At 40.8% G+C, this 24,110-nt stretch overlaps 1 protein-coding gene across 1 annotated transcript in view; it reads right to left on the bottom strand.

Annotated features, from left to right (window-relative positions):
- nfxl1 (nuclear transcription factor, X-box binding-like 1) overlaps positions 1-24,110 on the bottom strand; it is a 121,198-nt gene that overhangs the window by 53,232 nt on the left and 43,856 nt on the right. The window contains exon 14 of the mRNA XM_034164059.1: positions 10,549-10,639. Within this exon, the coding sequence (XP_034019950.1) occupies positions 10,549-10,639 (91 nt within the window). The remainder of the gene's footprint in view (positions 1-10,548; positions 10,640-24,110) is intronic.

The following is a 24,110-nucleotide window of genomic DNA, read 5'->3' as shown; positions in this document are numbered from 1 at the left end:
TATTACTAGAGGTCAGGGTAATGCCATCCAGAGTAGGGATCTGGTTAGACACCATGTTTCTAAGATTTGTGGGGCCAAGTACAATAACTTCAGTTTTATCTGAGTTTAAAAGCAGGAAATTAGAGGTCATCCATGTCTTTAGGTCTGTAAGACAATCCTGCAGTTTAGCTAATTGGTGTGTGTCCTCTGGCTTCATGGATAGATAAAGCTGGGTATCATCTGCGTAACAGTGAAAATTTAAGCAATGCTGTCTAATAATACTGCCTAAGGGAAGCATGTATAAAGTGAATAAAATTGGTCCTAGCACAGAACCTTGTGGAACTCCATAATTAACCTTAGTCTGTGAAGAAGATTCCCCATTTACATGAACAAATTGTAATCTATTAGATAAATATGATTCAAACCACTGCAGCGCAGTGCCTTTAATACCTATAGCATGCTCTAATCTCTGTAATAAAATTTTATGGTCAACAGTATCAAAAGCAGCACTAAGGTCTAACAGACCAAGTACAGAGATGAGTCCATTGTCTGAGGCCATAAGAAGATCATTTGTAACCTTCACTAATGCTGTTTCTGTACTATGATGAATTCTAAACCTTGACTGAAACTCTTCAAATAGACCATTCCTCTGCAGATGATCAGTTAGCTGTTTTACAACTACCCTTTCAAGTATTTTTGAGAGGTTGATGGTTTGGAGGACGTAACTAATGAAAATAACTCAGCACAATAAGAGAGAAAGAGTCTAAAGCAGCCAAAGAGAACGATATGTCTTTGGGATGGTTATGAGTAATTTTTTCTCTAATAGTTAAAATTTTATTAGCAAAGAAAGTCATGAAGTCATTACTAGTTAAAGTTAAAGGAATACTCGGCTCAATAGAGCTCTGACTCTGTCAGCCTGGCTACAGTGCTGAAAAGAAACCTGGGGTTGTTCTTATTTTCTTCAATTAGTGATGAGTAGTAAGATGTCCTAGCTTTACGGAGGGCTTTTTTATAGAGCAACAGACTTTTTTTCCAGGCTAAGTGAAGATCTTCTAAATTAGTGAGACACCATTTCCTCTCCAACTTACGGGTTATCTGCTTTAAGCTGCGAGTTTGTGAGTTATACCACGGAGTCAGGCATTTCTGATTTAAGGTTCTCTTTTTCAGAGGAGCTACAGCATCCAAAGTTGTCCTCAAAGAGGATATAAAACTATTGACGAGATAATCTATCTCACTCACAGAGTTTAGGTAGCTACTCTGCCCTGTGTTGGTATATGGCATTGGAGAACATAAAGAAGGCATCATATCCTTAAACCTAGTTACAGCGCTTTCTGAAAGACTTCTACTGTAATGAAACTTATTCCCCACTGCTGGGTAGTCCATCAAAGTAAATGTAAATGCTATTAAGAAATGATCAGACAGAAGGGGGTTTTCAGGGAATACTGTTAAGTCTTCAATTTCCATACCATAAGTCAGAACAAGATCTAAGGTATGATTAAAGAGGTGGGTGGACTCATTTACATTTTGAGCAAAGCCAATCGAGTCTAACAACAGATTAAATGCAGTGTTGAGGCTGTCATTCTCAGCATCTGTGTGGATGTTAAAATTGCCCACTATAATTATCTTATCTGAGCTAAGCACTAAGTCAGACAAAAGGTCCGAAAATTCACAGAGAAACTCACAGTAACGACCAGGTGGACAATAGATAACAACAAATAAAACTGGTTTTTGGGACGTCCAATTTGGATGGACAAGACTAAGAGTCAAGCTTTCAAATGAATTAAAGCTCTGTCTGGGTTTTTGATTAATTAATAAGCTGGAGTGGAAGATTGCTGCTAATCCTCCGCCTCGGCCCGTGCTACGAGCATTCTGACAGTTAGTGTGACTCGGGGGTGTTGACTCATTTAAACTAACATATTCATCCTGCTGTAACCAGGTTTCTGTAAGGCAGAATAAATCAATATGTTGATCAATTATTATATCATTTACTAACAGGGACTTAGAAGAGAGAGACCTAATGTTTAATAGACCACATTTAACTGTTTTAGTCTGTGGTGCAGTTCAAGGTGCTATATTATTTTTTCTTTTTGAATTTTTATGCTTAAATAGATTTTTGCTGGTTGTTGGTGGTCTGGGAGCAGGCACCGTCTCTACGGGGATGGGGTAATGAGGGGATGGCAGGGGGAGAGAAGCTGCAGAGAGGTGTGTAAGACTACAACTCTGCTTCCTGGTCCCAACCCTGGATAGTCACGGTTTAGAGGATTTAAGAAAATTGGCCAGATTTCTAGAAATGAGAGCTGCTCCATCCAAAGTGGGATGGATGCCGTCTCTCCTAACAAGACCAGGTTTTCCCCAGAAGCTTTGCCAATTATCTATGAAGCCCACCTCATTTTTTGGACACCACTCAGACAGCCAGCAATTCAGGGAGAACATGCGGCTAAACATGTCACTCCCGGTCTGATTGGGGAGGGGCCCAGAGAAAACTACAAAGTCCGACATTGTTTTTGCAAAGTTACACACCGATTCAATGTTAATTTTAGTGACCTCCGATTGGTGTAACCGGGTGTCATTACTGCCGACGTGAATTACAATCTTACCAAATTTACAATTAGCCTTAGCCAGCAGTTTCAAGTTTCCTTCAATGTCGCCTGCTCTGGCCCCACGGAAGACAATTGACTATGGTTGCTGGTGTCGCTAACTTCACATTTCTCAAAACAGAGTCGCCAATAACCAGAGTTTGTTCCTCAGCGGGTGTGTCGCCGAGTGGAGAAAAACGGTTAGAAATGTGAACGGGTTGGCGGCGTACACGGGGCTTCTGTTTAGAACTACGCTTCCTCCTCACAGTCACCCAGTCGGCCTGCTTTCCCGGCTGCTCGGGATCTGCCGGAGGGGAACTAACGGCGGCTAAGCTACCTTGGTCCGCACCGACTACAGGGGTCTGGCTAGCTGTAGGATTTTCCAAGGTGCGGAGCCGAGTCTCCAATTCGCCCAGCCTGGCCTCCAAAGCTACAAATAAGCTACACTTATTACAGGTACCATTACTGCAAAAGGAGGCCGAGGAATAACTAAACATTTCACACCCAGAGCAAAAAAAAAGTGCGGGAGAGACAGGAGAAGCCGCCTTGCTAAACCGGCTAAGAGCTAGTAGCTGCGCTAAGCTAGCGGATTCCTAAAAACACACAAAGTGAATAATGTGTAAATAATTTAGAGGTGATTCAGCAGAGGGAGTGCTTTAGTTAAGGCACGTGAAGATTACACTGTGAAACAAATCGTTATCTAGTTATCTAGTAGATCAATCTAACTGTGCAGATTAAACAGCTAACAGATACAGCAAAACACTGCTGTGCTCCGGAACAGGAAGTGATACAATACCGCAGTGAGAGCCAACCGCCAGTAGAGGCAAGGTTGTAAGCAGCCTTTGTGTGAGGTGTGTGTCGTGCGCTCGGCGTTTTTTCATTCCAAGGAAAAAGACGGAACGACTGGAGCAGCGCGACTGCATCACAGTTTGACAGACAGCCAGGTGGAAACCATTCGCATTAGGAGCGGTACAACCGTAAGACGTGCGCATAACTGTGGAGAGCGAGCCACGCTCCAGTCCACACTCACACTGCTACCACCCACAGAATGGGTTCCCTTGTGATTACAACTCTAATTTTTTACACAAGCTAGATCAGCTGATTACCCCCCCCATAAAAAAATGTAATTGACGCAATAACGCGTCTTTGGCGCTGAGCGTTACTATCTGATAAGATGCGTTTAAGCATCAATGGCACTCAATGAGTTAATGGTAAGACCAAAAAAAAAAAAAAAAAATCTGTTTACTTGATTAAAAAGTTATTACAAACATTAAGAAGCAAATTGAACTGAAAATTTCAAAAAGTGATTTATGGTTATTATAAAATCATTGGACAGCAATGCTATTAGTTATTTTAATCAAATTATAGCCCTAATTTTAAGTTTCACATTGTTTTCAAAGGTTTTATTTTTATATCAACAGGCTCACAGACATTCAAAAATATATTTTTATGTATTTTATGTTCAGTTTTTCCACACGTGTTCTACTGTACAACCCCTGGCAAAAATTATGGAATCACCGGCCTCGGAGGATGTTCATTCAGTTGTTTAATTTTGTAGAAAAAAAAGCAGATCACAGACATGACACAAAACTAAAGTCATTTCAAATGGCAACTTTCTGGCTTTAAGAAACAGAATAAGAAATCAGGAAAAGAAATTGTGGCAGTCAGTAACGGTTACTTTTTTAGACCAAGCACAGGGAAAGACCAAGAGACCAAGATATTGGTGGAGGTTTCTTCCTGTTAAAAGGGAGTTTTTCCTTCCCACTGTAGCCAAGTGCTTGCTCACAGGGGGTCGTTTTGACCGTTGGGGTTTTACATAATTATTGTATGGCCTTGCCTTACAATATAAAGCGCCTTGGGGCAACTGTTTGTTGTGATTTGGCGCTATATAAAAAAATTGATTGATTGATTGATATTCTGACTAACTGTCAGAATGCTCGTAGCACGGGCCGAGGCGGAGGATTAGCAGCAATCTTCCATTCCAGCTTATTAATTAATCAAAAACCCAGACAGAGCTTTAATTCATTTGAAAGCTTGACTCTTAGTCTTGTCCATCCAAATTGGAAGTCCCAAAAACCAGTTTTATTTGTTATTATCTATCGTCCACCTGGTCGTTACTGTGAGTTTCTCTGTGAATTTTCAGACCTTTTGTCTGACTTAGTGCTTAGCTCAGATAAGATAATTATAGTGGGCGATTTTAACATCCACACAGATGCTGAGAATGACAGCCTCAACACTGCATTTAATCTATTATTAGACTCTATTGGCTTTGCTCAAAATGTAAATGAGTCCACCCACCACTTTAATCATATCTTAGATCATGTTCTGACTTATGGTATGGAAATAGAAGACTTAACAGTATTCCCTGAAAACTCCCTTCTGTCTGCTCATTTCTTAATAACATTTACATTTACTCTGATGGACTACCCAGCAGTGGGGAATAAGTTTCATTACACTAGAAGTCTTTCAGAAAGCGCTGTAACTAGGTTTAAGGATATGATTCCTTCTTTATGTTCTCTAATGCAATATACCAACACAGTGCAGAGTAGCTACCTAAACTCTGTAAGTGAGATAGAGTATCTCGTCAATAGTTTTACATCCTCATTGAAGACAACTTTGGATGCTGTAGCTCCTCTGAAAAAGAGAGCTTTAAATCAGAAGTGCCTGACTCCGTGGTATAACTCACAAACTCATAGCTTAAAGCAGATAACCCGTAAGTTGGAGAGGAAATGACGTCTCACTAATTTAGAAGATCTTCACTTAGCCTGGAAAAAGAGTCTGTTGCTCTATAAAAAAGCCCTCCGTAAAGCTAGGACATCTTTCTACTCATCACTAATTGAAGAAAATAAGAACAACCCCAGGTTTCTTTTCAGCACTGTAGCCAGGCTGACAAAGAGTCAGAGCTCTATTGAGCTGAGTATTCCATTAACCTTAACTAGTAATGACTTCATGACTTTCTTTGCTAACAAAATTTTAACTATTAGAGAAAAAATTACTCATAACCATCCCAAAGACGTATCGTTATCTTTGGCTGCTTTCAGTGATGCCGGTATTTGGTTAGACTCTTTCTCTCCGATTGTCCTGTCTGAGTTATTTTCATTAGTTACTTCATCCAAAACATCAACGTGTTTATTAGACCCCATTCCTACCAGGCTGCTCAAGGAAGCCCTACCATTATTTAATGCTTCGATCTTAAATATGATCAATCTATCTTTGTTAGTTGGCTATGTACCACAGGCTTTTAAGGTGGCAGTAATTAAACCATTACTTAAAAAGCCATCACTTGACCCAGCTATCTTAGCTAATTACAGGCCAATCTCCAACCTTCCTTTTCTCTCAAAAATTCTTGAAAGGGTAGTTGTAAAACAGCTAACTGATCATCTGCAGAGGAATGGTCTATTTGAAGAGTTTCAGTCAGGTTTTAGAATTCATCATAGTACAGAAACAGCATTAGTGAAGGTTACAAATGATCTTCTTATGGCCTCGGACAGTGGACTCATCTCTGTGCTTGTTCTGTTAGACCTCAGTGCTGCTTTTGATACTGTTGACCATAAAATTTTATTACAGAGATTAGAGCATGTCACAGGTATTAAAGGCACTGCGCTGCGGTGGTTTGAATCATATTTGTCTAATAGATTACAATTTGTTCATGTAAATGGGGAATCTTCTTCACAGGCTAAAGTTAATTATGGAGTTCCACAAGGTTCTGTGCTAGGACCAATTTTATTCACTTTATACATGCTTCCCTTAGGCAGTATTATTAGACGGTATTGCTTAAATTTTCATTGTTACGCAGATGATACCCAGCTTTATCTATCCATGAAGCCAGAGGACACACACCAATTAGCTAAACTGCAGGATTGTCTTACAGACATAAAGACATGGATGACCTCTAATTTCCTGCTTTTAAACTCAGATAAAACTGAAGTTATTGTACTTGGCCCCACAAATCTTAGAAACATGGTGTCTAACCAGATCCTTACTCTGGATGGCATTACCCTGACCTCTAGTAATACTGTGAGAAATCTTGGAGTCATTTTTGATCAGGATATGTCATTCAAAGCGCATATTAAACAAATATGTAGGACTGCTTTTTTGCATTTACGCAATATCTCTAAAATTAGAAAGGTCTTGTCTCAGAGTGATGCTGAAAAACTAATTCATGCATTTATTTCCTCTAGGCTGGACTATTGTAATTCATTATTATCAGGTTGTCCTAAAAGTTCCCTAAAAAGCCTTCAGTTAATTCAAAATGCTGCAGCTAGAGTACTAACGGGGACTAGAAGAAGAGAGCATATCTCACCCATATTGGCCTCTCTTCATTGGCTTCCTGTTAATTCTAGAATAGAATTTAAAATTCTCCTTCTTACTTATAAGGTTTTGAATAATCAGGTCCCATCTTATCTTAGAGACCTCGTAGTACCATATCACCCCAATAGAGTGCTTCGCTCTCAGACTGCAGGCTTACTTGTAGTTCCTAGGGTTTGTAAGAGTAGAATGGGAGGCAGAGCCTTCAGCTTTCAGGCTCGTCTCCTGTGAAACCAGCTCCCAATTCAGATCAGGGAGACAGACACCCTCTCTACTTTTAAGATTAGGCTTAAAACTTTCCTTTTTGCTAAAGCTTATAGTTAGGGCTGGATCAGGTGACCCTGAACCATCCCTTAGTTATGCTGCTATAGACGTAGACTGCTGGGGGGTTCCCATGATGCACTGTTTCTTTCTCTTTTTGCTCTGTATGCACCACTCTGCATTTAATCATTAGTGATCGATCTCTGCTCCCCTCCACAGCATGTCTTTTTCCTGGTTCTCTCCCTCAGCCCCAACCAGTCCCAGCAGAAGACTGCCCCTCCCTGAGCCTGGTTCTGCTGGAGGTTTCTTCCTGTTAAAAGGGAGTTTTTCCTTCCCACTGTAGCCAAGTGCTTTCTCACAGGGGGTCGTTTTGACCGTTGGGGTTTTACTTAATTATTGTATGGCCTTGCCTTACAATATAAAGCGCCTTGGGGCAACTGTTTGTTGTGATTTGGCGCTATATAAAAAAAAAAATTGATTGATTGATTGATAATATATCTGAGAGAGAGCTTGTTTAAATGGCAGAGAGCTTAAGAAGACGGGGCACAGATTGTCTGTGAGCAGCAAAAATTCACTTTTAGTCCAGTTGATTGTAAATCCTGGAAGTTTACTGAACGAGTTGATACAGCTCTAAAAGGTTAGGAACTGAAACTACAGGATCTGAGATGCAGATCAGTAAATCATCAGCATACAAATTTACAAGACATTCGACGTTGCTGAAGGTGATTCCCTGAATACCAGGGTGGCTCCTTATCAGAGTTGCAAGCGGTTCAAGCGTAATATCAAAAAGAAGGGAGGAAAGCGGGTCACCTTGCCCTACACCCCACTGCAGGTTAAAAGGTTGCGACTTATCCAGGTTGGTAAGAATTAAGGAAATCAGTTTAGAATAAATTATTTTAACCCAGTCAATAACTTTAGCACCAAAGCCAAATTGCGTCAAAGTCGCAAACATAAACGACCATTCAATCTGATCGAACGTTTTTTGCGCATCAAGGGATATACAACCCCTGGCAAAAATTATGGAATCACCGGCCTCGGAGGATGTTCATTCAGTTGTTTAATTTTGTAGAAAAAAGCAGATCACAGACATGACACAAAACTAAAGTCATTTCAAATGGCAACTTTCTGGCTTTAAGAAACACTAAGAAATCAAGAAAAAAAAAATTGTGGCAGTCAGTAACTGTTACTTTTTTAGACCAAGCAGAGGGAAAAAAATATGGACTCACTCAATTCTGAGGAATAAATTATGGAATCACCCTGTAAATTTTCATTCCCAAAACTAACACCTGCATCAAATCAGATCTGCTCGTTAGTCTGCATCTAAAAAGGAGTGATCACACCTTGGAGAGCTGTTGCACCAAGTGGACTGACATGAATCATGGCTCCAACACGAGAGATGTCAACTGAAACAAAGGAGAGGATTATCAAACTCTTCAAAGAGGGTAAATCATCACGCAATGTCGCAAAAGATGTTGGTTGTTCACAGTCAGCTGTGTCTAAACTCTGGACCAAATACAAACAACGTGGGAAGGTTGTTAAAGGCAAACATACTGGTAGACCAAGGAAGACATCAAAGCGTCAAGACAGAAAACTTAAAGCAATATGTCTCAAAAATCGAAAATGCACAACAAAAGAAATGACGAACGAATGGGAGAAAACTCAAAGTCAAAAGTCAACTTTTTCACTCAGTCATTTCAAATGACAACTTTCTGGCTTTAAGAAACACTAAGAAAACAGGAAAAAAAAAAATTGTGGCAGTCAGTAATGGCTACTTTTTTAGACCAAGCAGAGGGAAAAAAATATGGAATCACTCAATTCTGAGGAAAAAATTATGGAATCATGAAAAACAAAAGAACGCTCCAACACATCACTAGTATTTTGTTGCACCACCTCTGGCTTTTATAACAGCTTGCAGTCTCTGAGGCATGGACTTAATGAGTGACCAACAGTACTTTTCATCAATCTGGCTCCACCTTTCTCTGATTGCTGTTGCCAGATCAGCTTTGCAGGTTGGAGCCTTGTCATGGACCATTTTCTTCAACTTCCACCAAAGATTTTCAATTGGATTAAGATCCGGACTATTTGCAGGCCATGACATTGACCCTATGTGTCTTTTTGCAAGGAATGTTTTCATAGTTTTTGCTCTATGGCAAGATGCATTATCATCTTGAAAAATGATTTCATCATCCTCAAACATCCTTTCAATTGATGGGATAAGAAAAGTGTCCAAAATATCAACATAAACTTGTGCATTTATTGATGATGTAATGACAGCCATCTCCCCAGTGCCTTTACCTGACATGCAGCCCCATATCATCAATGACTGTGGAAATGTACATGTTCTCTTCAGGCAGTCATCTTTATAAATCTCATTGGAACGGCACCAAACAAAAGTTCCAGCATCATCACCTTGTCCAATGCAGATTCGAGATTCATCACTGAATATGACTTTCATCCAGTCATCCACAGTCCACGATTGCTTTTCCTTAGCCTATTGTAACCTTGTTTTTTTCTGTTTAGGTGTTAATGATGGCTTTCGTTTAGCTTTTCTGTATGTAAATCCCATTTCCTTTAGGCGGTTTCTTACAGTTTGGTCACAGACGTTGACTCCAGTTTCCTCCCATTCGTTCCTCATTTGTTTTGTTGTGCATTTTCGATTTTTGAGACATATTGCTTTAAGTTTTCTGTCTTGACGCTTTGATGTCTTCCTTGGTCTACCAGTATGTTTGCCTTTAACAACCTTCCCATGTTTGTATTTTGTCCAGAGTTTAGACACAGCTGACTGTGAACAACCAATATCTTTTGCAACATTGCGTGACGATTTACCCTCTTTTAAGAGTTTGATAATCCTCTCCTTTGTTTCAATTGACATCTCTCGTGTTGGAGCCATGATTCATGTCAGTCCACTTGGTGCAACAGCTCTCCAAGGTGTGATCACTCCTTTTTAGATGCAGACTAGCAAGCAGATCTGATTTGATGCAGGTGTTAGTTTTGCGGATGAAAATTTACAGGGTGATTCCATTATTTTTTCCTCAGAATTGAGTGAGTCCATATTTTTTTCCCTCTGCTTGGTCTAAAAAAGTAACCGTTACTGACTGCCACAATTATTTTTCCTGATTTCTTATAGTGTTTCTTAAAGCCAGAAAGTTGCCATTTGAAATGACTTTAGTTTTGTGTCATGTCTGTGATCTGCTTTTTTTCTACATAATTAAACAACTGAATGAACATCCTCCAAGGCCGGTGATTCCATAATTATTGCCAGGGGTTGTAATTGTAAATTGAAGTTTTTCATGTTATTTTAATGTTTTAATGTTTGTGTATTTTAAGGTGATATACATTAAAATAATGTATATCTCTTAAACATGATTAATTCTGTTTTGCTTTGAATAATCTCCTTGAGTGCTTGCCTTCTGTTCCATGTTACCTTGGTGACAGACAGATGGACACTTGTGGTTCCGACATCCCAGAGTTCGTCCGCAGCTCTGGTCACAGGGGGGGCAGTTACCAGGGCAACACTGGAAGACAGGACATGATTCCATTATAAACATTCACCGTTAACTGAAGCATCAGGATTTCATTAATGTCTTTATTGATGCCTATAATCCTATAAGAAGAGGCTATCCAGAATATATGTGTACCTAGAGGCCGACAAAAAATCCAACACTATACATTAAAAGGAGGCAAAAATAATACTGATAGAAAATGAGTGGCTCAACATATGCCAAATTAATTCCACCACCACTAGCTCAGGGCAATGGAGGGAATTCACATGGAAGAATATTGTTAGTTTTTTTTTTTTTAATAACCCCGAAAAGGACATATTCTCAGACTGGCAGGGCTGAATCTAGGCATTGTTGGAGACAATGTAAAAATGTGATGGCAGACCATTTGAAATTTGAGAACTGAAAATTTCACCATGTCCTTGTGATTCAGATTTTGACACTTCTCTATATTATCAAAAAATAAAAAATAAAAAAAAAATAGAAAAACAAAAGGTCCGGCTTTCTTCCCCGAGTCAGCAGGTGCATTTCTGGAAAAATTCTTATTACTCTGCATTTTACTCTGCATTTGTCAGCATTTCTCAGCATGTGATATACATTTTAGGAAAAGCAGAAACATCCCAATGGCTGACAGACAAAAAAAGCACACTGCTTCATCCGACAACAAAGATTGAGTTTTCATTCAAAAGTGAAGGTGTGGCTTTAGAGAGGCTGTACAGAGAGACAGGAGGTGACACACTTCTCCCCAAAACTCTTCATTTTTTCAGAGTCTGTCAGATTTTGGATTCTAATGTGTGGTGATACTGTTGGACACTATTTTATCCCTGCCGTGAGCATGCGCATGGAATGTCTCCATGACGCTGTTTTTTTGGTGGAGCGGACTTTGGAAATCACAAGTGGACTGTTCAGGCTTTTTTCCCCTCAGTGGAGCTGGTAGGATTTATTTTCATTTTACTTTCCCCCAATCTCAATTCTCTTTTGTACCCCTTCCCCTTCCCCTTGGCCCTACCCCTACGCCTACCCTTTTAAAACAAGGGGTAAGGCGAAGGGGTATGCCTTAGCCCTATGAACTGAGACACCCCTCCGCCTTAGGAGAAAAAAAAACTGCCCATCTCAAACTGCCGTTTTCATTGTTTGTTAACATGGCAACCGAAATGCAACTTGTTGCAGTAGCCTGTTTGCTCTTTTTATTTTCTCACCTTTCTGCGTAAATGCAAAGAAATAGAAGAAGTCGCAGATTTCTTTGATGCATCGCAATCATGTCATGTTAATTAATTTAATTAATTTGTAATTTATAATAATAATAATTAATAGTATTAATAATAAATGATTTAGTAATTTATTAATGTTAATAATACTAATAATCAATAATAGTAATTAATATTGTTTGATTAATCATTAATTGATTGATTAGTAATTAATTCATTACTAATTAAAATAATTTATAATAATAATTTATTAATTTATATAGCGCAAAATCACAACTAATCACCTCAAGGCCCTTCACAAACATCATTTAAAAGCAGAATAAAATTAAATAAGATTAAAACACAATAAAAAAATAAAAAGAATAAAAAAAGACAATCATATAAAATACTAATGACAAAACAGGAAAACTGTTTATTTAAAATAAACACAAAATATATCAGTCTGTGTGCAATGAATGTATACATTATACAAGTTTCACTTTTTGAATGGAATTACTGAAATAAACCAACTTTTTCATGGTATTCTAATTATATGACCAGCACCTGTATGTTATGTTCTGGGCTGCATCTCGTTATGTTAATATTTCTTTTTCAAATTCTCCCATTTTTTTGCATCCAGCCCCATTTCCTTTAGAAATTTCCTTGACAAATAATATCAGTCTATTAGGACGTCAGGTTATGTGTTACACATATACATGTGTGTAGATGTTTTCCAACTTATTCCCATTGATGAAACTTCTCATTTTCTGCCTGAAAGCTTACTAGGAGACGAGTGCGCTCAGGGCTCCGTTTGTTTACAAAATACACACACGTTACAGATCTGAACAGCAGATCTCAGAACAGCAGGGATTGATATTATCCAAAGATTTATGACCATACAAATTAACCTGCTTATCCTTTATCATGATTTTCTCTGTTGTGGGATATAAAAGTGTCTTATCGTAGCATTCGCGTGTATGTGCATTATAACGCCTCAGCGCAGGAGCGACGTTACGATATTCTTCAGAACGACAATAAACGCAACATGCATCCATAGACAACTGCCTGTAAAGTTTTTTGGCAAGTTATAACTTTCTAAACAGCGTAATTTGTAATGAAAGCCGCTTCATTTATGCGGCTCTTTCGGCGCCATGTTTATTTTTTCTGAGACAGCGGTAAGCTCCTCCTACCCCTCCAAACGGAGTGTGCATCCAGATTCACTCCAAACGGAGGGGTTTGAAGCACTCCGCCTTCCCCTCCACCTCACTCCAAACAGAGAACTGGGACACCCCTCTGTCTCTCGTGCCCGCGCAAAACGGAGGGGAAGGGCCAAGGGGTAGAACTGAGACTCAGCCTTTGAATGTCTGTCTCGACGTGAGACTGTTCTGTAACAGAGTAGCACTCGTGCAATGTGCATGCGCAATACGTTTTTGCACAGTGGAAAGTGGCTCCTTTTACTGTGACTGCATCAATTTTTTAGTTATTTGTTATGTAATTGTATATATAGTTAAAAATATAATTATACAGAGGTTTACAGAAAACCCACTCACACTGACCAATATCTGCTGTTTGGCTCAAACCACCCCCTTGAACACAAGCTCAGGGTGACCAGGGCTCTTCAACACAGAGCCCTACAGGTGCCCACAACTGCAGAGGGAAGGGCTAAAGAACAACAACTTGTACGGAAAGCCCTCAAAGTATGTGGGTACCCACGATGGTCCCTGGACAAAGTGCAGAAGTCCCAGAAAACAAAGAGACCAGATAGACAGGAGAAGGAGACAAGAAGAAGAGGAGTGTCTCTCCCTTATTTAGCAGGAGTAGTGGAAAAACTACAGAGGAGCTTCAGACAGCACAAAATCGCAGTTTACTTTAAACCAGTTAACACCTTGAGACAGAAATTAGTTCACCCTAAGGACAGGATCCCTAGTTACAAACAGAGCAATGTAGTGTATTATATCAGATGTCAGGAAAACTGTAATGAACACTACATAGGTGAGACTAAGCAACCTTTAAACAAGAGGCTATACCAGCACCGCAGAGAGGTCACCAGTGGACCTCAGTCTGCAGTTCATCTCCACCTTAAAGACACTAACCACACGTTTGAGGACAAGGAAGTTAAAATCTTAGCCAGAGAGAAGAAATGGTTTGAGAGAGGTGTCAAGGAAGCATTCTTTGTAAAACAGTTGAAACCCAGCCTTAACCGGGGGGCGGGTCTCAGACACGCTTTGTCCCCAGTTTACAATGGGGTACTCAGGTCAAAGCAGTTTCAGTCTTTTGTTCATGGTAATGAATCATTCACATCATCAGGAGAGTCGTCAAGGGAGCCATCAGGGGAGGCTTCCATCCCATCATTAGGACAGTGCTAACTAGAGCACCATAGGTGCTAATTAGAGCTATTGTTTAGTCACTAGCCTATAGCAGTCGGCCTCTCGGTAGGAGGGGTCTGGTTAGGTTAAAAACTCCAGCTTTTGTTGGCTTCTGGTTTATTCTTCTCTACAAGAGTCAAGACAGAAGTCAGACTACCAGAGCAAGAATTTTAGCTGAGGAAGCTTCTGTGATTTGAAGCGAAACGTCCTCACATCAAGCAACCCAGTCCAGTCGAAGATTCAAGCTTCTCTAATATAAAAAAAAAAAAAAAACACATAACACAGAAACAGAGAGTGACATGTTGGTGTGTGCGCTGAGCGGACAGGGGGCTGTTGAGAGCTCTGGTTCTGGACGTCACGGCTGCGGAACACGTACCATGTTTTGACGGACATGGCCTTCCAACTGTCCACTGTGACGCATGTGTGTCTGCTTGCTGTCCTCACGTGGAAATACATAAAAACATTTCGCTGTTGCAACAGGCTGCAGTGAGCAAGCGCATGGTGCACACATTGACTTCCTGTCCCAAGTGAAATGGACTGTCATGTGAATACGCAACGGGTGATCTGAATGTCAAGTCACCCAGGTGAGCTCTGTTCCACAGGATGTACCGCACACGGGACACGTCAGGCTGGACACGTGCGCGGGCTGACACACCGGGCCAGCAGATGTGGGCATAACAGCACACTGCTTCATTCATGTCATGTCACAACTTTACGTCTATGACCACCAGTCATCTTACAGAGGAACAGACGGTTTATACTTGTCCGCTCGATAAGAGGGATTCAATAAAATGTGATGTTTTTTTATGGTGTGTGTTATTTTTTCTCCGTAGCAGAGGCACAATGTGGTGCAACACATTCCAGCTGCTCGCACTGTGTTTGTGCATGCATGTGCATGAAACAGTTGCCGGTGTGTTGTGCATGCCCATGCAACCGTGTGTCCCTCACGACAGTAGTTAGAACGTTTTGTGATTCCCCAGGTCGTGTTTGGTTCATGGATTTTATTTCGGTTTCTGCATCTTTCGTGTTATGTGTGACGGGGCCCTTAGTGTCGTGTGACCAGGACCAGACACTTTCTGCACGTCAGCATTGCTTATCTACGCGTCAGACGCTTCACTTCGAAAGCGGCGAGGGGGGTGCTGAGATTGCTACGTCACACTCTGACTGTTTCCACAACCTGAAAAAAGTTGCGCGATCGCCATCTTGAATTTGCGTCGCCTGAACCACAAAAATGCTTAAAAAAAAAACAGCAGTAGAACGAATCTCCCATCACCCTGCTGGGAGAAGCAAGGGAGAACTGACGACTTGGTGGGATATTGATCGAAACACGACAGCGGGCCGACCCGAACGGAGAAGCCGGCCTTCAGGCATCATCCCTGGGTAGACCGAGGCAGGCAGCCGGCGTGATGGAGCAGACCCACTCAGTCTGAAATCTCCCACTTTTTGTATATATGCGAAGTCCCAGTTTGACCAACGGACTTTAGTTCCGCAGCTTTATCGAGGTGAGAATAATATAAAAATAAAATGTGACGTGGGCAGCACGGTGGCTTAGTGGTTAGCACTGTTGCCTCACAGCGAGAAGGTCGGAGGTTCAATTCCTGTGGCCTTTCTGTGTGGAGTTTGCATGTTTTCCCCGTGTTTGGGTGGGTTTCCTCTGGGTGCTCCGGTTTCCTCCCACATCCAAAGACATGCAGGTTAGGTGGATTGGAATCTTTGAAATTGTCCGTAGGTGTGTGTGTGTGTGTGTCTGTGTTTGTATGTCTGTTTGTGGCCCTGCGACAGACTAGCGTCCTGTCCTGGGTGTACCCTGCCTTGCGCCCTATGACTGCTGGGATAGGCTCCAACCTTCCGCGACCCTTCATTGGACTAAGCGGTAGAAGATGAATGAATGAATGAATAAAATGTGATGTTTACTGCACTGCTGTGAAAGTTTAATGATCGGCTAACGTTAGCTTAGCCTTTTAGCACAGTTGATCTGAGTGAACGCTTTAATTTGTAAATGGTTCAGTCTTTGCTACAGCTTTTTTCAGAGACCACAAAAAGTGTCTTCAACAACAACACCAGAGGTCAAAGCTGTGGAAGAGACCTTCATCTGGTCCTGAGAATCCAGCATAACATCACCTGCTTCTAAATAAAAGGCTCTTTAAACAGCAACTATTTTATTATTTTTTTTAAAAAGCTGTTTCATTTTATATTTTAACAATAAATGAATGGATCATTAAAAATGTCCAAGAAATCAAAGTCAAAATACATTTGCACAGGTAGAAGCTCTCCACTTATTGTGCTCAAATTCATATTTTAGAAATGACTCTGTCCTGATAACAACATTAAAGGCAATTACATATTTTGATGAAATTACAAGTTGAAATGACTAAAAAAAAAAAATTCATTGTGAGGTTAATGTCACAGAAATCCTACTTTACAATCACACTGCAGTCATTGTTAAATTATCTCCTGTTGCATTTATAATAAATATTTGTATTTATTTAGTGTTTGTTTTTCTGGTTGAAATGAGATATGAATAATCGACCAGACTTAAAAAATGTACAAATTTCCATGTTATTTTATTTGTCTAAAAATAAATGTCCGAGGTTCCTTATGTTAAACAAGAAATTAATCTGAAATAACAGGTGGTTTTAATTTACAGATGAAAGGTTTCTAAAGAGCCATTTATTGATTTATTTAGCTATTTTAATTACAAGTGTTCTAAACTTTTTTTAAACAGTAATCAAAAATTTTGAGCTAACCCAAAAAAAAACATTTGCAAGGATTTTTCTTCAGAAAACTGCTCTATAAATGAGCAGTCGTGTGACACGTTTCTGTTTTGTACAGATCAGTGGTTTTTGCCACTAGTCTTCCATGTCTTGGCCTGACGCGTCCTTCCTATTGGACAGCGCAAAGATATGTCACAGCTCAGAGCGTCAAAGTTGGATTGGGTTGAACTTTGACCGCGTCAGCTTGTCGACAAGCGGTAATGCACGCTCCCGTCAGAAGCGTCGCTTTAGCTTGGCTTTTGACGCGACACTTCTGACGCCTCTAAGAAGCAATGCGTCTCATTGAAAATAATGCTTTTTAGACCAATTCATGACGCCTCTGATGCTTCCGGTGTGGAAGGACCTTTACTCTTAATAAATTTCTACAGAAGAAATACACAGGTACCATTAAGGAATTTCAGAAGAGCTCAAAATGGAAACAAAACTTTTTTTTTTTTGTAGTTGTATAGTGCAGCTGTGAATGTGATGGGACATATAAAGCTTGTACAATGGCATTCTCCAGTCACCATGTAACACTGAAAATCCTACAGCCTTTCAAAACAGTAGAGAACATATTTAATAAAGAGAACACATTTATCTGAGGGGAATTCCATAAGGAATGATTTATTATTTTCCTTTTAATTCCATTTGCAGGAGGAAGTGCATTTGCACATGAATGAGGCTTTGAAATGACCTTTGACCTCGTGTGATGCATGTGCACACCTCGTGTACAAGATGTAAATCACTTCAGAGGTGTTATTTGGTTTCAAAAACAGTGTTTTTAGATTTAGAAGTATTTACTCCTCTCTAACTTTTACATAATATCTGAGAAACAGATTTACAGAGAAACAAAGTGTTTCAGGGCATTTTCTGCTATCGTGGTTTTTTTGTTCAGGTGAGCAGCCAGCAGACATCCCTGTGTTGCTCTACTCTGATTAGCTGTGGACTTGTGCTTCCCAGCGTTCCTCACACAAGTCAGGGAAGCCCCCATGTGATTGATGACATCACCATCATACACTTTATGAGTTGCTATCGTCAGTAGTTCAAGGCAGTCTGTTCATCTGAACTTTTCCCTGCAGGGGAACAATTTATTAAACACAAATTTTGATCATACTGGTGATATTGTGAATTTCCTATTTAATTTCAATTCAGTTTATTTCATTTACATAACGCCAAATCACAACAAAGGTGCAAACCCTCAAGCAGACCAGACTCAAAGAGGTGACCGTCTGCTTGGGTCATGCTACAGACATAAATTACAGAACAATTCACAGAAACAATTCACAAAACGAATACGAGGTCTGTTAGAAAAGTATTGAACCTTTTCATTTTTTGCAAAAACCTCGGATTTGAATCACGTGTGCTTGCATGAGCCAACCATGAACCTTCGTGCGCATGTTTGAACTTTTTCATGCCTGTCAATTGTGTCAGTTGCTGGTAAGCAGCCTTTGTGTGAGGACGTGTGTAGCGCTGTCGGCGGATTTTCATTGCAAGGAAAATGGCATGACGACTGGAGCAGCACTACTGAATCAAATTTTGCCACAAACTGAGCGACAGCCAGGTGGAAACCATTCGGAAGATTCAGACGGCTTTCAGTGACGATGCTATGGGCATCGTGTGACTACCCGAGAAATTGTGGAAGAGGTGGGCATCATTTTTCGGAGTCCAGCATGTCCTGAGAGACTTCAACACGAAGGTGCTTTTGCTCCGCCGCCAGCTTCGGCATGAATTTCACCGCCACTCTTTTCATGGCCAAATCTTCTGTCACAGTGGAATGTGCCGAAAAAGTGCTGATGTCCAACTCTTCCCCAATTTCTTGGATAGTCACACAATGGTCCCGCATCACCACAGCATTCACTTTGGAAATGTTCTGGTCATTTCAGCATGTTGATGGCCGACCGGAGTGTGGCTCGCTCTCCACCGTTGTGCAGACATCTTTAAACCGGTTGTACCGCTCCTTAATTTGTGTGATGCCCATAGCATCGTCATCGAAAGCCGTCTGAATCTTCCGAATGGTTTCCACCTGGCTGTCGCCCAGTTTCTGGCAAAATTTGATTCAGTAACGCTGCTCCAGTCGTTCCGCCATTTTCCTTGCAATGAAAATCCGCCGAGAGCACAACACACGTCCTCACACAAAGGCTGCTTGGCAGCAACTGACGCAATCGACAGGCTTGAAAACGTTCACGCATGCGCACGAAGGTTCAAGGTTGGCTCATGCAAGCACACATGATTCAAATCCATCAGGTTTTTGCAAAAAATAAAAAGGTCAGATACTTTTCTAAGATACCTCGTATACAGGAATTTTTGCCAGTGCACAGGAGGGAGGGGTTGCAGAAGCAGACACCATACCCATCTCTGGACGGAGGCTCACCTCAAACAGAGAGAAAAAACAGAAATGGCATCAGAACGACAACAAATAAGAAATAATTTGTCAGCATTAAGCAACAAGAAAAACAGAAGAAATACTAAGGTGATCGCCGGCCACTAGCACTAAGCTTCACTAAAAGACCCAGACTTTAGGTAAAGTTGAGACCGCAGCCCGCTCCATTTACTAATAAAATGAATTTAAAAGGGTAAAAAGCAAAGTAACATACTATGCCAGTATGCTAGCCATACGAAAGGGAAAATAAGTGCGTCTTAAGTCTGGACTTGAAAGTTTCTACAGAATCTGACTGTTTTATTGATGTAGGGAGATCATTCCACAGAACAGGGGCACGATAAGAGAAAGCTCTGTGACCCGCAGACTTCTTATTCACCCTAGGGACACAAAGTAGTTCTGCACCCTGAGAACGCAAAGCCCGGCCTGGTACATAAGGTTTAATTAGGTCAGCTAAGTAGGGAGGTGCCAGTTCATGAGCAATTTCATAGACTAGTAGCAGAACCTTAAAATCTGATCTCACAGGGACAGGAAGCCAGTGAAGAGACCCAAGATGGGTGTAATGTGGTCAAACTTTCTGCTTCGTGTCAAACGTCTGGCAGCAGCATTTTGAACCAATTGGAGAGCACTAATGCTGGACTGAGGTAAACCAGAAAATAGAACATTGCAGTAGTCCAATCTAGAGACAAACACATGAATCAGGGTCTCAGCATCAGCCATAGACAAGATGGGATGATTCTTTGCTATATTTCGCAGATGGAAGAAAGCAGTCCTTGTAATATCTCTAATGTGGAGGTCAAAGGATAACGTAGGATCAAAAATTACCCCAAGGTTCCTCACTATGTCAGTGTGATGTATGACACACGAGCCTAGGCTAAGTGTTAACTTGTCAAATTGATGGCGATGTCTCACTGGACCAAGAACCATCATTTCAGTCTTATCAGAGTTTAAAAGTAGGAAGTTGCTAGACATCCAGCTTCTCACTGATGCAAAGCAATCATCTAAGGATTTTATGTGAATGAGATTACCAGCAGTTATCGGCATGGATAACTGAGTATCATCAGTACAGCAGTGAATGGTAATCCCAAAACGTCGCAGTATGTGCCCACGGGTTGCTATATACAAAGAGAAATGCAGGGGGCCTAAGACGGACCCCTGTGGAACCCCAGATTTCATGTTACTAAGGTGAGAGGTAGTGTTGTACAAAAAACAGTGAGAACGACTGGTCAGGTATGACGTTAACCATGCAAAGGTACTCCCAGTAATCCCAAAATGATTCTCCAGCCTATCAAGTAGAATATGGTGATCCATGGTATCAAATGCAGCACTAAGATATAACAGCACCAGAACCACAGTGGTGTCCGAATCCATTGCAAGCAGAAGATCAATCACCACTTTAGTGAGAGCTGTCTCTGTGGAATGATACTTTCTAAAAGCAAACTGCAGTGGCTCAAAAAGACTATTCTCAGTAATTTGTTCCACGAGCTCCCTTGAAACCACTTTTTCCAGAATTTTTGAGCAAAATTATAGATTTGATATCAGCCTATAGTTTTTCAATACACTAGGGTCAAGATTTGATTGCTTAAGTAATGGTTTAATCACTGCTGATTTGAGATCAAATCAGACTAATAGGTCTGGCTTTGTAGCCAGTAGTGCATGGTTATAATTTAAGATAGCATCACACCACGTGAGGTGGAATACTTCTAATTTTGAACTACGCCGCTTCCATTCTAGACCTCTAGCCTTAGGCTTGAGGTCACGCAAGTAACCACTGAACCAAGGTGACTTTTTTTTGGGGGGGGGGGGGGGGGGGGGGGGTTTAATATTAGGTGGCGCAATCATGTTGAGTGTAGTTTTGAGCGCTGAGTTTAAACTATCCAAAAGACAAGGTGAAGCTAAGATATCAGGCAGTCCAGCTTCGAGTTAAGTCATAGTTGAGGAGTTGATGCATTGTCGCAGTGATAAAAAAGGTTGTTGTTCCACTAAACACAGCAGCGAAACTGTAAACCTAATAAGTGAGTGATCAGAGACCATCGATGCAAGAGGCATGATATCAATATTTGTGACAGCAATACCACATCCGAGAACCAAATCCAGGGTATTTCCACTAATGTGCATCAAATCCTGAATGCATTGCTGAAATCCTAATGCATCCACAATTTTCATAAATAATTTACAGAGGGGATCAGAAGGCTAATTTATGTGATTGTTATTCACCAATAATCAGAATGTTAACTGCACTAGTCGACAAGTTTGAGATGAATGCACCAAATTCATCTAAGAATTCAGAGTATGGGCCAGGGGGCCCATATACAGTGACAAAATAATACGGATGATTTTTATTCTTCTGACTTTGGCCATTAGGGCAGTCACAAATATTACAATATTCGCCAATCGCAATTATTTTTCATATTCGCAAATACTTTTCATAATCGTGATTACCGTGAATTATTTATTTTATCCACAAAGTTGCATAAAATGACTCGGAATCTGACTTCATCATGATGCAGCAGCCGTACACAGCGTCGCTGCCTCACTCACTCTGTTTCCCTCTCATCTTGGTCGAACGGTTAGCAAGGCTAAGATAATAACATGGAGCGTGAGAAGGTTCTGGTTCAAAAGCCACGTACCACGGCACCGCTGTGGATGCATTTCGGTTTTAAGTAGGGCTGCCATGACTAGCTGACTAGTCATGGCTACGTCAACTTTTGTAGTTGTCAACACTAATTAGTGGTTGAGAAGTCATTATTTTATTTATTTATCTCTCAATTTATAGCTTTAGGCAGCGAGCCATCCTGGAAGTTCAAATTTTGAATATGACAGCTGATTAAAACAGTGGCCGTCTTATTCAAAGCCATTTTAAAGTGCCGCAGTTTACTGAAGGAGCTGTCTGTGTGTGTGTGTGCGCGCCAGCTGACTCCGCGCGCATGGAGTCAACTGGCTGCAGACTGCAAGGGAGGGAGGGAGAGTCCAAAGGCACGAGATGTTACATTCTGTTGAGAACCATCAGTGCCCGTGAGACAACAAGTATAGAGCAGAGAGAGAGGATTTTAACCTGAGTGAACATGTTTAAAAAAAAAAAAAAAAAAAAAGTGGAGCTGCATTTTCTTCTCTTTCCACTTTCTCTACCAGTGCGGTTCTGATGACACCGTCCTGTTCACACCATGTGTGTGTCGTATACTGAATTTATGAGATCATGAGATGAAATAAAGGGTCAAATATCCTTAAAAAATGAGAATATATAAATGAACTGAGGAAAAATTACACATACACAGGTTAAAAATAAAAACCCTGCTGTGGAGAAGCTGTGCAGTGATGTTCAGAGGTACAGATCACAAAAAGCAGGTGAGAACTCAATCTTGAGCTTAATGTAGTGTTCAAGCACAAAACGTGACTGATGAGGAGAAAAAAGGATGACTTCTCACACTAAAATGAACTGGAGTCAGAATAAAATACAAGCTGCTGATTTCTGTTATTTTTCAAAGTTATTAAGCTGCAGCTATATCAGCTCTGAGTCCTTTCTTGTTTGCAGTGGTGATGGACAGGTTGACGGATGAGATCAGACAGGAGTCCCCATGGACTAGGATTGTTTGCGATGACACTGTGCTCTGTATTGAGAGTAGAGAGCAAGTTGAGTCAAGTCTGGAGAGGTGGAGATATGTTTTGGAAGAGAAGGGGAATGAAAGTCAGTATAAGCAAGACTGAGTCCATGTGTGTGAATGAGAGGGAGCCCAGTAGAATAGTGCAGTTACAAGGAGTAGACGTGGTGAAAGTAGATGGAGTTTAAATATTTGGGGTCAACTGTTCAAAGTAATGGAGAGTGTGGTAAAGAGGTGAAGAAGAGAGTGCAGGCAGGGTGGAGTGGGTGCAGAAGAAAGGTGGCAGGAGTGATTTGTGACTGAAGAATATCAGCAAGAGTGAAGGGAAAGTTTACAAGACAGCAGTGAGACCAGCTATGTTGGGACGGCTTAAAGACAGTGGCACTAACAAAAAGACAGGAGGCAGAGCTGGAGGTGGCCAGAGCTGAAGATGTTGAGATTCTCTTTGGGAGTGACAAGAATGGACAAGACTAGGAATGAACATATCAGAGGGACAGCTCAGTTGGGATGGTTTGGAGACAAAGAGAGGCAAGATTGAGAGGGTGTGGACATGTGCAGAGGAGGAACCCAGGGTATATAGGGAGAAGAATAATGAGGATGGAGCCACCAGGCAGGAGGAGAAGAGGGAGGCCAAAGAGGTTTATGGATGTGCTGAGAGAGGACATGCAGGTGGTTGGTGTGACAGAGGAAGATACAGAGGACAGGGTGAGATGGAAACGATTGATCTGCTGTGGCGCCCCTAATGGGAACAGCCGAAAGACAAAGAAGACGATTAAGCTGCAGCTATGTGTTTTATTCATTTCAAAGTGAGTTGCCTCTTATCGTAATCTGATTTACTTATACAAAAAAAAAAAACATGGGGAGTCAAATCAGCCTGCATTGTTCTGTTCACTTTATATCAAAGTTTGCCTGCTCATGTCCGTGTATTTTTTCCTTCTTTATGAGAGTTTGGTGTTTGCTCCACAAAGTTTTAAAACAATAAAATGTTCACACTTTTCTTTATAGCAGTTCTGTAATTTCAGAAATGCAACAGAAACAACCACAAATCAGAAAAAGTTGGGACTATATGTAAAATGAAGATAAAAATAAAAATGTTGCACTATTCCCAGTTTCTCCACTCACAGAAGCCAAATATTCTTCCAGAGTTGTGTAATTATACTACGATAGAATATAAAGAAGGGAAAAAAGAAAAAAAAATAGACAA

The sequence above is a fragment of the Thalassophryne amazonica genome, chromosome 23, assembly GCF_902500255.1.
Source record: "Thalassophryne amazonica chromosome 23, fThaAma1.1, whole genome shotgun sequence".
Lineage (NCBI taxonomy): Eukaryota > Metazoa > Chordata > Actinopteri > Batrachoidiformes > Batrachoididae > Thalassophryne > Thalassophryne amazonica.
The sequence above is the reverse complement of the archived record's forward strand: the minus strand, read 5'-3'. Positions and strand labels throughout refer to the sequence as shown.